Source organism: Vitis vinifera, chromosome 2 (genome assembly GCF_030704535.1).
Source record: "Vitis vinifera cultivar Pinot Noir 40024 chromosome 2, ASM3070453v1".
In the NCBI taxonomy this organism is placed as follows: domain Eukaryota; kingdom Viridiplantae; phylum Streptophyta; class Magnoliopsida; order Vitales; family Vitaceae; genus Vitis; species Vitis vinifera.
Genome location: NC_081806.1, coordinates 5970471 through 5982496, shown reverse-complemented (window position 1 = coordinate 5982496; position 12026 = coordinate 5970471). Strand labels below are relative to the sequence as shown.

Sequence of the window (12026 nt, the reverse complement as noted above, 5' to 3'; positions counted from 1 at the left end):
AAACTCATCTTGCTATCATTTTTATCGATATTTAGCCAAAAAAAAAAACATTAATTAATAAAAAAAACTATATAAGCATAACTAAGAGCATTATTCTCATTGTTAATTAGGAAACTACTATGTGAACATGGAATTATACCCCCATCCATGCATATTCTTAATTACATAGAATTTATATAATTTTGTTTTTGAAAATTATTCCATGATCTTTACATTTTAATTCTACAAGCAAGAAGTTGAAACTTGAAAGTGACTTCTTTGTTTGGTACCTTGGCGTATTATTCAGATTTTTGTGTAACCCAATTGGTCTCCAAATCTCAAGTACTATTTTCAAATGGGATCAAACAAAACATCATGTCCAAATAAACACAAATAATTTAAAAATAAAATAAAATAAACAAGAATATGGTTGTGGGTTGTTTGATTGGGTGGGTGGAGAGCTTATCACACTGATGACATAGGCCCATTATCCTCACATATGATATTTTATCTCCTACCGACAAACTTTTGTCACTTAGCATTCAAACCAATAATGAAAATAAAAATAAAAATTAAATTTAGAAATCATTTTAGAAAACGTTTTTTATATAAAAAATAATATTTTTAAAAAAATTCCATTAAAAAAATCATTTATAATATTTTATGAAGAAATACAAATGATTCTTTTAAAAATATTTATACTAAAAACAATTCAATTAGAAATACTATCAAACATATTTTAATCATGATAAGGAGAACCGAATTTACTAATAATTAATGTGTTTTATTCCTTACCATAAGAAAATAATTTTTATGATGTCCAAAAAATATAATGTTAGCCATTAAATTTCAATATAAATTTGAATTATTGACTCTTAATCATATTATTTGTATTATTACCTTCATGAGATTCTCTGTCTGCAATTTTGTGTACTTTTTTTTGGTAATTAAAAATGAAATCCCCAAATGATTGATGTCCGTACCTAAAATTAAATTTGGTCAATCTAGGGATTATTGTTATTTTCACGTTTTATTCGACGTGTTTCCATAGTTGGCCCACTGGGCCTTGTGGGGTTCGCTATGGGCCATGCCAGCGTTGATGGGAGAGCTAGGCAATTAAAGTGTCCTTGTCCAGCCATGTGTTTGGATCATCATACGTGGATTGCACAAAATCCTCCACCACACATTGAGTAAAATATAGTAAAAAATAATAATATCTTAAGGGAGTGATACAATGCTTTTATTCCATCTTACATACACTACAACCGGATTTAAATTCCACAATTGAGAAACCCTTTATCGCCATCACAGAGTCTCAACTCATCTGAGATCATCTCTGATCATAGCAAAGATCCTCCGTTGACATGATGCGAGTATGGTATTAGCATGGCCCTGAGGAGTAGGGAATAGAAATATTTCTCAAAAGGCACAGCTGCCTATCTGAGAATCACGTGATCTTATGCCGTCCACACAATTTCGCAATAGAAAAGTTTGGAAAGGACACCACGCGTTTTCCAGAGAGTGTCAGACACGTTCTTATCGTGGTAGATAACGAAAACCACTATGGTATGTAAAATAAAAATATAGAATATCCCGTCATACTTTTCACATTAAAAATAATATCAATCATCCTATGACATGTAACGATAGTTATTTGTCTCTTAGTTTAGGTTTATTCCCAGGTCCACCTCCCTCTCTTTTTTTTTTTTTTTAAATAAAACAAATTTTAAAATTAAAAAGTTTATTTTTTTGGTTAAATAGAAAAAATCAAAATATTTAATTTTTTTATTCAATTAAAAGTAATATGTTGATATCATCCAATATAATTAAATTAAATTTGAGATTAATAGGTTTAATTAGGTATGTTGGTTTATATCAACAAATTGTTTTTAACTAAATAAAAAATATAAAATATTTTGACTTTTTCTATTCAATAAAAAAACAAACATCATCTTAGTCGATATTTGATAAACCAATTTAATAACTTAAAATGATTTAATAATTTACTTTAAATTATTGAATAAGTATGTGGTGTTTGTTTTTCAGTTAAATGAAAAAAATAAAAAATTTGACTTTTTCTATTTTGCCAAAAGTAACTATTGATATCAACTAATATAATTAAAATGAATTTATTATTAATAAATTTAGTTTAATTAAATAGATTAATATCAACAAATTACTTTTAACTGAATAGAAAAAATCAAATTCGATAAAAAAAAAAACATCCCCTTAGTATGCTTGATAAAATAATTTAATGATATGATTTAAATTAAAACATAATTTTAAATAATAATTAATTAAAATAATTAACTTATTCTTAAGTTTATATTTCATTTTATCTTTTTATCCCCGCTTACTTTAATTATTTCTATGATATTTTTTGCTACCCTATGACTTGTATTATTACTAATAAATGTCAGTTTGATAATTTAGAATAAGTTTAAAATTAATTTTATCAAATAATCTTAAGCAATAAGTTTTAAATAAAAAATTTAAGTATAATTTAAAAAGTAAACTTAAGTCATTAAATGATAAATATTAAATTTGATGTAAAATCCTTTTAGTTGAAGTAGCACTAAATATTTTAAATTTTAGAATATTTTATATTCATGATGATATTTTTTCATTATTGAAACGTAATAATGTCACTTATAAACTAATCGAATATTAATTTTTAGAACAAATGTGATGTGATATCGAAATTTGACCGAACTTTTCTAAGGTATCAACGGATTTTTAAATAAGATGATAAAAACCCGACCCATGACTCATCACAACGTTTCCCTTAAACGTCCGGGATGACTGGATGAGTCACGGAATTAGAATATAAATTTTACGTGTATGAAAATTCATTGGTCCACGCTCTTAAGAGACGCATCGTGCTTGAGATTTCCATATTCAAATGCCCTCTCCCTCTCCTTTCCACACTCACAGTGACTTCACTACACGTTCATCTCTCCTTTAATTTCCAGCCTTATTCTAAATCATATCCACTTCCCTCGTTTTCTTCATTATAACTGCTGATTATTTTGAGATTTTTTTTTTTAATGGTTGATTGATGCTTTCGTTGTCATTTTCACAGGCCACGCACTCCCCACCGCAACTTCACCACCAAATCCCTTTCGTTAATCTTTGTTCTTTTGTTTTCTTGGATAAGATATGAGTTTATACACAGCTCTAATGCTTGTCTCCAGCTGAGTTTTCTCCATAACTCTTTGTTTGTTTGTATTCCATTCCATTTGCCCGGTGTTTTTATTTCCGTGTGCAATCTCTAGTTCACTCCGAAAAGACGATGAATACTAAGGGTTACCCTTGTTCTTGAGCGATACGTGTTATGGGAATCTAGAATTTTCTTCCATCCTGCGATCGTTTTCTGTGTATTTTAATCTGGGTTACTATATATTTATCATTTGATATCGTTTACTTGTGGGCTTGTGGCTATACAGAGGTGGTTGAGATTTGAAGTCTGTCTATAATGGAGTTGAAATTGTTTGATTCCAAGTCAGTGTCCGTCTCTGATGTTGACCTAGTTGGAAGGCCGTGTTCTAGCATGCTTTCGAATTCAAGGGGTGGTAGAATCTTTCCATGGTTCTGCTCTTATAGAGGTAAATTCTTTACTGGAACCGTAGTTCTAATCTGGGGTATGTTTGGTTCAGCAGAAAATGGAGAAAAGGAAAGGAAAAGTAATTTGGGTTATTAGGACAAACCCTTCAACACCAACTAGTTGTGTGATTCCCAAGTTCTCTTTTCCTCCTTTTCCTTGGCAATTAAACAGGGCATTATTCTCTTTGGGTCGATTATCAATCTTGGCATTCTTTTGGGGCATTGCTTGAGGCAGTAGTCTCACCTACTGAAAGTTCAAATGAAACGATTGATGTTCTGTGTGTGTGTGTGTTTTTTTTTCTTGAATTTCATATTCAGGGGTTTCTCCAAAGGTTTCTTATTCAAATACTTCAAGTAAAGCAATCCAGTCAGTTGGGCAAGAGAAGCTTGGAGTGGAAACCTTTTCATATCGGTTTAATGGAACCAATGGGACAAGGTCAACTCTGTTTTCCAGAGAGATGAGAGTACTTGATGCCATTGATGATGAGTATGGAGGAGTCGTTGTTGATCCACAAAGATTACCAGTTAATCCAAGTTCTTTTGCTACGGTTCTCCATTCCTCTCTTTCCCATTGGAAAATGCAGGTAATTTGCTCGCTAGTGTGTCAATTATCATGAGAGGCTGTGAAAATTAGGTTCCACTTAGCTGATTATTGTATCAGCTCTTGAGGGTCAATGTATGCTGAATATTTCTAGGCTAACTTATCTTCTCAACTAATATAATTGATTGCTTCAAGGCTTCCTAATGGGACTGCAATTTTCTCTGTATTCCTATTGCATACCCTGCAGAAAATACATTCAAATTCCCAGATTTTGGATGATCTTCTGTATTTTGAGGGTTTCTCTGAATTCTAGGATTGCCATTTTGCCCAAGTGTGGGATGCAAACTACCCTTTGTAGTTTTTAATGCACTCTTCACATGGTAGAAGGGCCTGGAATTTTCACATTTGTGTACTACAAACTTGAAATTGCCTAGCCAGAAAAGAAGCTAGAATAATTTGGTATTTTCCAAGTAATCCTGTATTTTCAGGGCATTCATATTCTTGTATCATTTGATTGTAGGGAAAGAAGGGGGTTTGGCTTAAGTTGCCAGCAGAACGGTCAGAACTTGTTCCTATCGCAGTGAAGGTGAAGATTATATCCTTAATGTCCTGATTTTAAACTCCTGCACTCTGCACTGGAAGTAAACAAGAACTTACATTTGGACCTTCTCCATCTGAACTTGAAAATTTTCTCAAAATAACCCCAAAAGTGGTGTTGTGTTGAGTGATCACTCTTCCATCTCTTTGTTTCACTAGTGATAAGTCACTGAATCTCTGAGATGAGTGATTTGGTTACAGGAAGGTTTCCAATACCATCATGCTGAGCGAGGATATGTGATGTTGACATACTGGATTCCTGAAGGACCCTGCATGCTTCCTTCAAATGCTTCCCACCATGTGGGGGTTGGAGGATTTGTGATTAATGACAACAATGAGGTGCACTTTCTTTTGATTATAATGTGGAATTGCACTGATCTGACTTGCTTTCCATGCACAACCTTGACCGGTACCATTAATTTTCACTGGGTTTTTGAACTGCTGCCCTCTCTAACTCAATGCCTCTAAGCACCCTTCCATGCTGTTGGGCAAACAGGGCATAGGTGTACAGTGTACTTGCCCTTTTATTTAGTAGGGAAGGTTCTACAACAATTTTTTGTTTATTTGTGGCTGCTATCTGTGTTCTGTTCCCGTAGAATTCTAATTTTCCCTTTTTTCTACTTCTGGTCATTCTCTTCATTCCCTGGATATGTCATAAGCCATTGTTGAACTCTTCCATGCTTCCTGTTTGTCAGAAACAACATTATTCCCCTGCTACCAATCGAGTTCCTAAATGCACTCACTAAAGAATCACAAAAAGAAATTTACAGATGGCTATGGTCTTTTGGTTAAACCCTTATGCCAATTAGACTTCATTTATTTTCTAAGAAATCCTTTTCCAGATACAGAGACTTGATTTTTCAATACAACAACCAATTGTTTCTCACATTATTTGTGGTCAACCCATAGTTATTTCTACTTATAGCTGATCTCATTCCAATCACCTCACTGCTCATAAAGGAAGTAGCTCTGTTTATGTTCTCCTACAAAGCAAACAAAGCCTAACGAAACAATTTGGTTGAAACAGTTGAATAATTTGATGACAACATTTAACATCTGATCCTAAACTTGTACAAACTACGAAGCTTTCTGATGATGACTACCCACAGGTGCTTGTGGTACAAGAAAAACACTATGCTCCAGCGCTTGTTGGTCTTTGGAAAATACCAACTGGTTTCATTCTAGAGGTAGGTTTTTTGAGTCTGGAAAATTACCTTATTTTCTCCTTTTACTTATGCTATGAAATAATAAATGAAGATCAGCAAGGAAAGAAGAAGAATTTCTATTCATTCTTTTCAGTGCATTTTATCAGGCAGAAGAGATCTCCACAGGAGTTGTAAGAGAAATCAAGGAGGAAACTGGCGTAAGAACCTTTGTACTTGGAAAATATTTCCTCTCTAGGATTCTCTTCCATTTAATATTTCGTATAGAGTGGTGTAGAAGGTGAGAACAAGCTTTCCCATAAATGTTAAACTTCCCTTTAATTTATATTGCAGATTGATACCGAATTTGTGGAGGTTATTGCCTTCAGGTAAAAATAATATACTTTCTCTTACATATAGGAAAGTTAACTCAATGAATTATTATGCAAGTTTTGCTGCTTCTTTTCTTTGGGAATTTCACTTTTGTTAACTTACTATAAATTAGTAGTGTGACTCCAGTAGAAAGGAATTACTTGGAACTGCTAGTTACAGGCTAAAGTCCCTTTTTCATTAAGTTGAAAGCTATTGCTTTTCTGTGGGGTTTGGGTGGATTGAATGTTATAACAAGACTTAAAAGTCTCAAAAGTTCATCAATATAAGAAGGGAAATAGCTTTATAACTGGATGAAATCAGTCAAACCCCACAGTTTCATGTTTTCTGCAAATGCTGTCTCCTAAACCATCAGTTTTCTTATGCTATCTGTATGACTCCAATTCCAGGCATGCTCACAACGTGGCTTTTGAGAAGTCAGATTTGTTCTTCGTCTGCATGCTAAGACCCTTGTCGACTCAGATTGCCGTGGATGATATTGAAATTCAAGCTGCTAAGGTAAATTCCTTGCTGCATGACAATGGGGTTAGGCCCATCAAATCATTGCCTCATATGCTCTTTTGCTATTACTGGTCATTCCTGAGCATTATTTTGTGGAATCACACAGTGGATGCCCTTAGATGAGTTTGTGGAGCAACCACTAATCCAAGGAGACTGCATGTTCAAGAAAATCATTGACATTTGCATTGCAAGGCTGGGGAAGCGTTATTGTGGACTGTCTGCCCAACAATTGGTCTCTAAGTTTGATGGAAAACTATCCTCTTTATACTATAATGTCACTGAAGCTCAAGATCTCAATTGTCAAGGCCTTTAAAGCCACCTTCTACTCCACTGTGCTTAGGCAACTCTCTGGCTTGCTCTCAGGTGGAATGCATATATTATTTTCTTCCTCCTTTGTTCTCAACCGTTTCGACCTAACTACAAGTACCCTACGAGCAATAATGTTGTCCAAATCCAAATATAACTACTGATATAACAAAGATCTTTCTAATCTACATGTCTTGTAATTTAGGATGTGGCTATTGTAAATGTACGACCATAATAGCCTTTGGCTTGTGAAAATGAAAAATGAGAAACTCTTTACTTGTGGAGATTATATCAGTTTACTGTATTTTACATTGTATTTTATCTAATCCTGGTAGCTGAACAATGAGACATACCACAAATTCTATTGGAACAAAATGCCAAAAAGAGATTATCCTTATGCTCTAATGGGCATCCAGGTATGTATGGGGAAAGAAATCAAAGCTTCCAAGAAATTTCTTTTCCTGGTCTCAATGACTGAAGAAGGCATTAACAGTTTCAGGTCATCTACTGAAATTAGGAATCCTTAAAGTCCTGGATTCTTGTTAAGACTAGTGGCAGATAAACAATGTGTTCAACAAAAGGGCAAAGGGTTCATTTTGTTTGGTGATGAAGCTGGACCCAGATGACCTTGTTGAGCCTTCTTTAAACCAGAGCTGTTCATGGACTACTAAAGATACCTTAGTGTCACGGACTTAGTCGTTCACTAAGCTCGTGCGGCACTTAGACAAGCCAAGACGCTTGATCTTGCTAAGTCAGCCTTGCTCCCCAATGCTTAGCTTGCTAGGCTAAGACACTTGCGACTCAAAAGCTTAAGAAGCTTGGTAGGCAATTCCTTAAAGAATGGAAGCTCTTATTAACTCAAGGAAGCCTTTACAAGTGCTTGGAAGCTCACTTGCTTGGTGCCTTGGCCAAATGAGGCCCTCACCTATTTATAGGCACCAATGGAACTCTCTAGAACCTTGGAGGGTTCCTTACAATTCATGAATATTCTAGAATGTCCTACACTATTCTATGTACAAGCCTATATACAAGAGACTTCTAGATTTCTCTAGAAAGCTTTGGACCCTTCTCATGCCTTCTACCATAGTGTAGAGTTGTGTGGACTTCTCTAGGCATTTCTAGAACCTTCCACACTCTTCCCACTAGTGGCTAAGTGTGGATGTCTCCAAGGGTCTCTAGAAACTTCTCACCTCCTATATAAGCCATGGGGAGGGTCATTTGAAGCATCTTGTGACACTTTCCCCCACCTAAGCCGCAGACGTCCTCGTCGCGTCTTCTGCCCGGAACCGCTCGATCTACTCCTGGAACTGCCATAGTGCCTCTGCTGGCTCCCAGCTGGCCTCGCTTTCTGGTAGTCCCTTCCATTTCACTAAGTATTCCGTAGCAGGAGGTACCCCTCGTCTCCTGATGACCCGATCTGTGAGGACGTGTTCTACCTCCTTATCATAGGAGGTCACGACCGCTGTAGGTGCCCTCTTAGACAACCCTTGGCTTGGATCATCCTTGTCTCCGTGATAGGGCTTCAAGTAGCTTGCGTGGAAGACAGGATGAATCTTCAACCTCGGGAGCAGCTTGACCCTATAGGACACCTTGCCGACCTTCCCAAGTATGGGGAAGGGTCCTTCATACCTCCTCACAAGGCCCTTATGCACCGGCCTTAGGGACTTGAATTGTTGAGGAAGGAGCTTGACAAGCACCATGTCTCCGACCTTGTACTCCTTGTGTCGTCGCTTCTTGTCAGCCCACTTCTTCATTTTCTTAGCGGCCTTGTCCAAGTATGAGCGAGCTATGTCAGCTTGCTCATGCCACCCTTTCGCAAATTTGAAAGCAGTTGGACTTCTCCCCGTATAGTCAATCGTTAGAGTGTGAGGAGTTAACGGTTGCTGCCCTGTGGCTAGCTCGAATGGGCTCTTATTGGTCGCCTCACTCCTTTGCAAGTTGTATGAGAACTGGGCTATATCTAGCAACTCAGCCCAATCCTTTTGGTTGGCACTCACGAAGTGCCTTAAGTATAGCTCCAATAAAGCGTTCACTCTCTCGGTCTGCCCATCCGTCTGTGGGTGAAAGCTTGTGGAGAAGTGAAGCTCCGAACCCATAAGCTTGAAGAGCTCCGTCCAAAACTTCCCAGTGAAGCGCGGGTCGCGATCACTGATGATGAACTTAGGCAACCCCTAGTACTTGACTACGTGCTTTAGGAATAGTCTCGCCGTCTCTTCCGACGTGCAGTCATTCGGGGCTGCTATGAAGGTTGCATACTTAGAGAACCTGTCCACCACCACTATGATAGAGCCGCTGTCCTCCGACTTAGGTAGCCCGATGATGAAGTCCATGGTGACGCTGTCCCATGGGCGTTCTGCTACAGGTAGTGGCTCTAACAGGCCTCTAGGTTGTCGCTGCTCCACCTTGTCTTGTTGGCACACAAGACAAGTCCTCACATAGACCTCAACCTCATCCCGTATTTGAGGCCAATAGTAAGCCGACTCAAGTGCCCTAGTGCGTCGTTACCCAGGGTGCCCAGCCCACTTGGTGTCATGGCACTCCTTAATCAGGTTCTGCCTTATGTTCCCCCACTTAGGCACGTAGAGTCGTCTCCCTTTTGTGTAGAGTAGGCCGTCCTCTACCCAAAACCGCTTAGTCTTCCCTTCATGAGCCAGAGCGATGAGGCTCTTAGCCACTGGATCATGTTGCAGTCCCTCCCTTAGAAGACCCATTATGTCTCATTGGGGCTGACTCATCATGGACGCTAGCTCGACTTTGCGACTTAGGGCGTCGGCCACATGATTAGCACTTCCCGGCTTATACTCCAGCATATAGTCGAACTCGGCCAGGAAGCCTTGCCACCTAGCTTGTTTAGGACTCAGCTTCTTCTGTGTCTGGAAGTAGCTAGTGGCCACATTGTCGGTTTTCACTATGAAGTGAGACCCTAGCAGATAGTGCCTCCAAGTGCGCAAGCAGTGGACGATAGCGGTCATCTCCTTTTCTTGCATCGTGTAACGCCTCTCCGCGTCATTTAGCTTGCGACTCTCAAATGCGATTGGGTGCCTTTCTTGCATAAGGACTTCCCCAATAGCGAAGTCTGAGGCATCTATGTGTACCTCAAAGACCTTGGTGTGCTTGGGTAGTGCCAACACTGGCTTCTCAGTCACAGCCTTCTTCAGGTCGTCAAAGGCTTGTTGGCACCTTTCATCCCATTCCCAGGCCTTATTCTTCTTGAGAAGATCAGTGAGTGGAATAGCCCTTCCCGAATAACCTTTTATGAACCGCCGGTAATAATTAACTAAACCAAGGAAAGATCTGAGTTGAGGTACCTTGGTTGGTGAATCCCACTCCTAGATGGCTTTCACCTTGCTATCATCCATCATTAGCTTGCCATCTCTGATGCGATGCCCTAGGAAGCTCACTTCCTCCTTAGCAAACGAGCACTTCTCCTTCTTCACGTATAGCTTGTTTTGCCTCAAGATCTTAAAGACCTTCCTCAAGTGTTCTTCGTGCTCCTTTAGAGTGTTACTATAGATGACTATGTCATCCAAGTACACCACCACGAACTTGTCCAAGTATGGGTGGAAGATCTTGTTCATGAGGGTGCAGAACGTTGCTAGGGCATTAGTGAGTCCGAAAGGCATCACTAAGAACTCATATGAGCCGTACCTGGTCACACATGTAGTCTTCGGCTCATCTCCCTCCGCAATCCTGACTTGGTAGTAGCCGGACCTTATGTCTAGCTTCGTGAAGTACCTTGCCCTTCCCAATTGATCGAACAAGTCAGCAATGAGCGGGATGGGATACTTGTTCTTTACCGTCACCTTGTTGAGTGCCCGGTAATCTATGCACATTCGTAGGGACCCATCATGTTTCTTTTGAAATAGAACCGGCGCGCCATAGGGAGCCTTGGATGGTTGGATGAACCCTGCATCTAGCAACTCCTTGAGTTGTCTCCTTAGCTCCTCCAACTCGGGTGGTGCCATCCTATATGGCCCCATAGCAGGGGGCTTGGCTCCCGGCTCCAACTCAATCTTATGATCTTCCTCTCTCCTAGGAGGAAGTCTCTTAGGTAACTCGGGCGGCATTACGTCCTTGAATTCATCAAGGACCCCCTCAATTTCCTTTGGCATGGGTTCTCCCGACCCATCATCCTTCTCTTCCTTCAGGGTGGCGAGGTAGGTTACCTCTTCCCTCTTTAACCCCTTATTTACTTGCATAGCGGATAGCATAGGGGTCTTGAGCGTACCTTCATTGACCGTAGGGACCATGCACGGCTTCTCCTCCTCTAGGATAGCCATTGAGCGTAGGAAAGGTAGTGGCACAGCCTTGACTTTCTGTAGGAAGTCCATTCCTAGCACCATCTTGAAGTCGTCCATGGGTGCCACTGTGAAGTCGACCCTCCCTTCCCACAAGCCGATGTGCATAGTCACCCCGCGAGCTACTCCATGTGATGGCTTAGCTCCTGAATTGACTACCTTGAGCCATCCTCCTTCCTTGGATGCTTGGAGCTCCAGCCTTCTTGTCTCATCCTCCGAGACAAAGTTGTGAGTGGCACCTATGTCCACCAGGGCCTTGGTGGCCTTCCCATTCACAAGGGCCTCCACATACATCAACCCTTTGCTTTGAGGCGTTTTAGGCATCGGCTTGGCCTTAAGGGCATTTAGGAGCTGCAACGATCCCACTTTAGCATTGCCCTCCTGCTCCTTTTCCTCGATCATAGCATTTAAAGCCTTCCTCTTAGGGCAGTCTCGTGCCCAGTGCGGACCACCACACAAGAAGCAATTGGTCCTGGGCGTGAACTCCTTTCGCTTGTCTTTGCCTTTGCCATCCTTGCCACTAGGGCCTTTGCTTGATCCTTCCTTAGGAGTGTGGCCCTGCGACCTCTTGTCTCCCCCACCTTTGGCCTGGTTTCCCTTGGATGGTGGCTTGGGCTTGGAGGAGTCTCCCCTTCTATAATCTACTAAGGACTCAGCTACTGCCATGGT

General features: G+C 39.7%; 1 protein-coding gene across 1 annotated transcript; it reads left to right on the top strand.

Annotated features, from left to right (window-relative positions):
• Nucleotides 1–2836: 2836 nt before the first annotated feature.
• LOC132252755 (uncharacterized LOC116803646) lies at nucleotides 2837–7348 on the top strand. Its single transcript, XM_059733904.1, has 10 exons — nucleotides 2837–2927; nucleotides 3062–3584; nucleotides 3901–4166; nucleotides 4644–4709; nucleotides 4922–5059; nucleotides 5830–5907; nucleotides 6033–6083; nucleotides 6217–6251; nucleotides 6642–6750; nucleotides 6860–7348. Exons 2-10 carry the CDS (start codon nucleotides 3455–3457, stop codon nucleotides 7064–7066), a joined length of 1080 nt encoding a protein of 359 aa, XP_059589887.1. The 5' UTR covers nucleotides 2837–2927; nucleotides 3062–3454; the 3' UTR covers nucleotides 7067–7348.
• Nucleotides 7349–12026: the final 4678 nt, after the last annotated feature.

Bases quoted from the DNA above. Each gene is read 5' to 3' on its own strand.
- LOC132252755 (XM_059733904.1), top strand. From the start codon at position 3,455: ATGGAGTTGAAATTGTTTGATTCCAAGTCAGTGTCCGTCTCTGATGTT. The intron at 4,710-4,921 runs GTGAAGATTATA...ATTTGGTTACAG, and splicing joins TTGTTCCTATCGCAGTGAAG to GAAGGTTTCCAATACCATCA. The intron at 6,751-6,859 runs GTAAATTCCTTG...GGAATCACACAG, and splicing joins TTGAAATTCAAGCTGCTAAG to TGGATGCCCTTAGATGAGTT.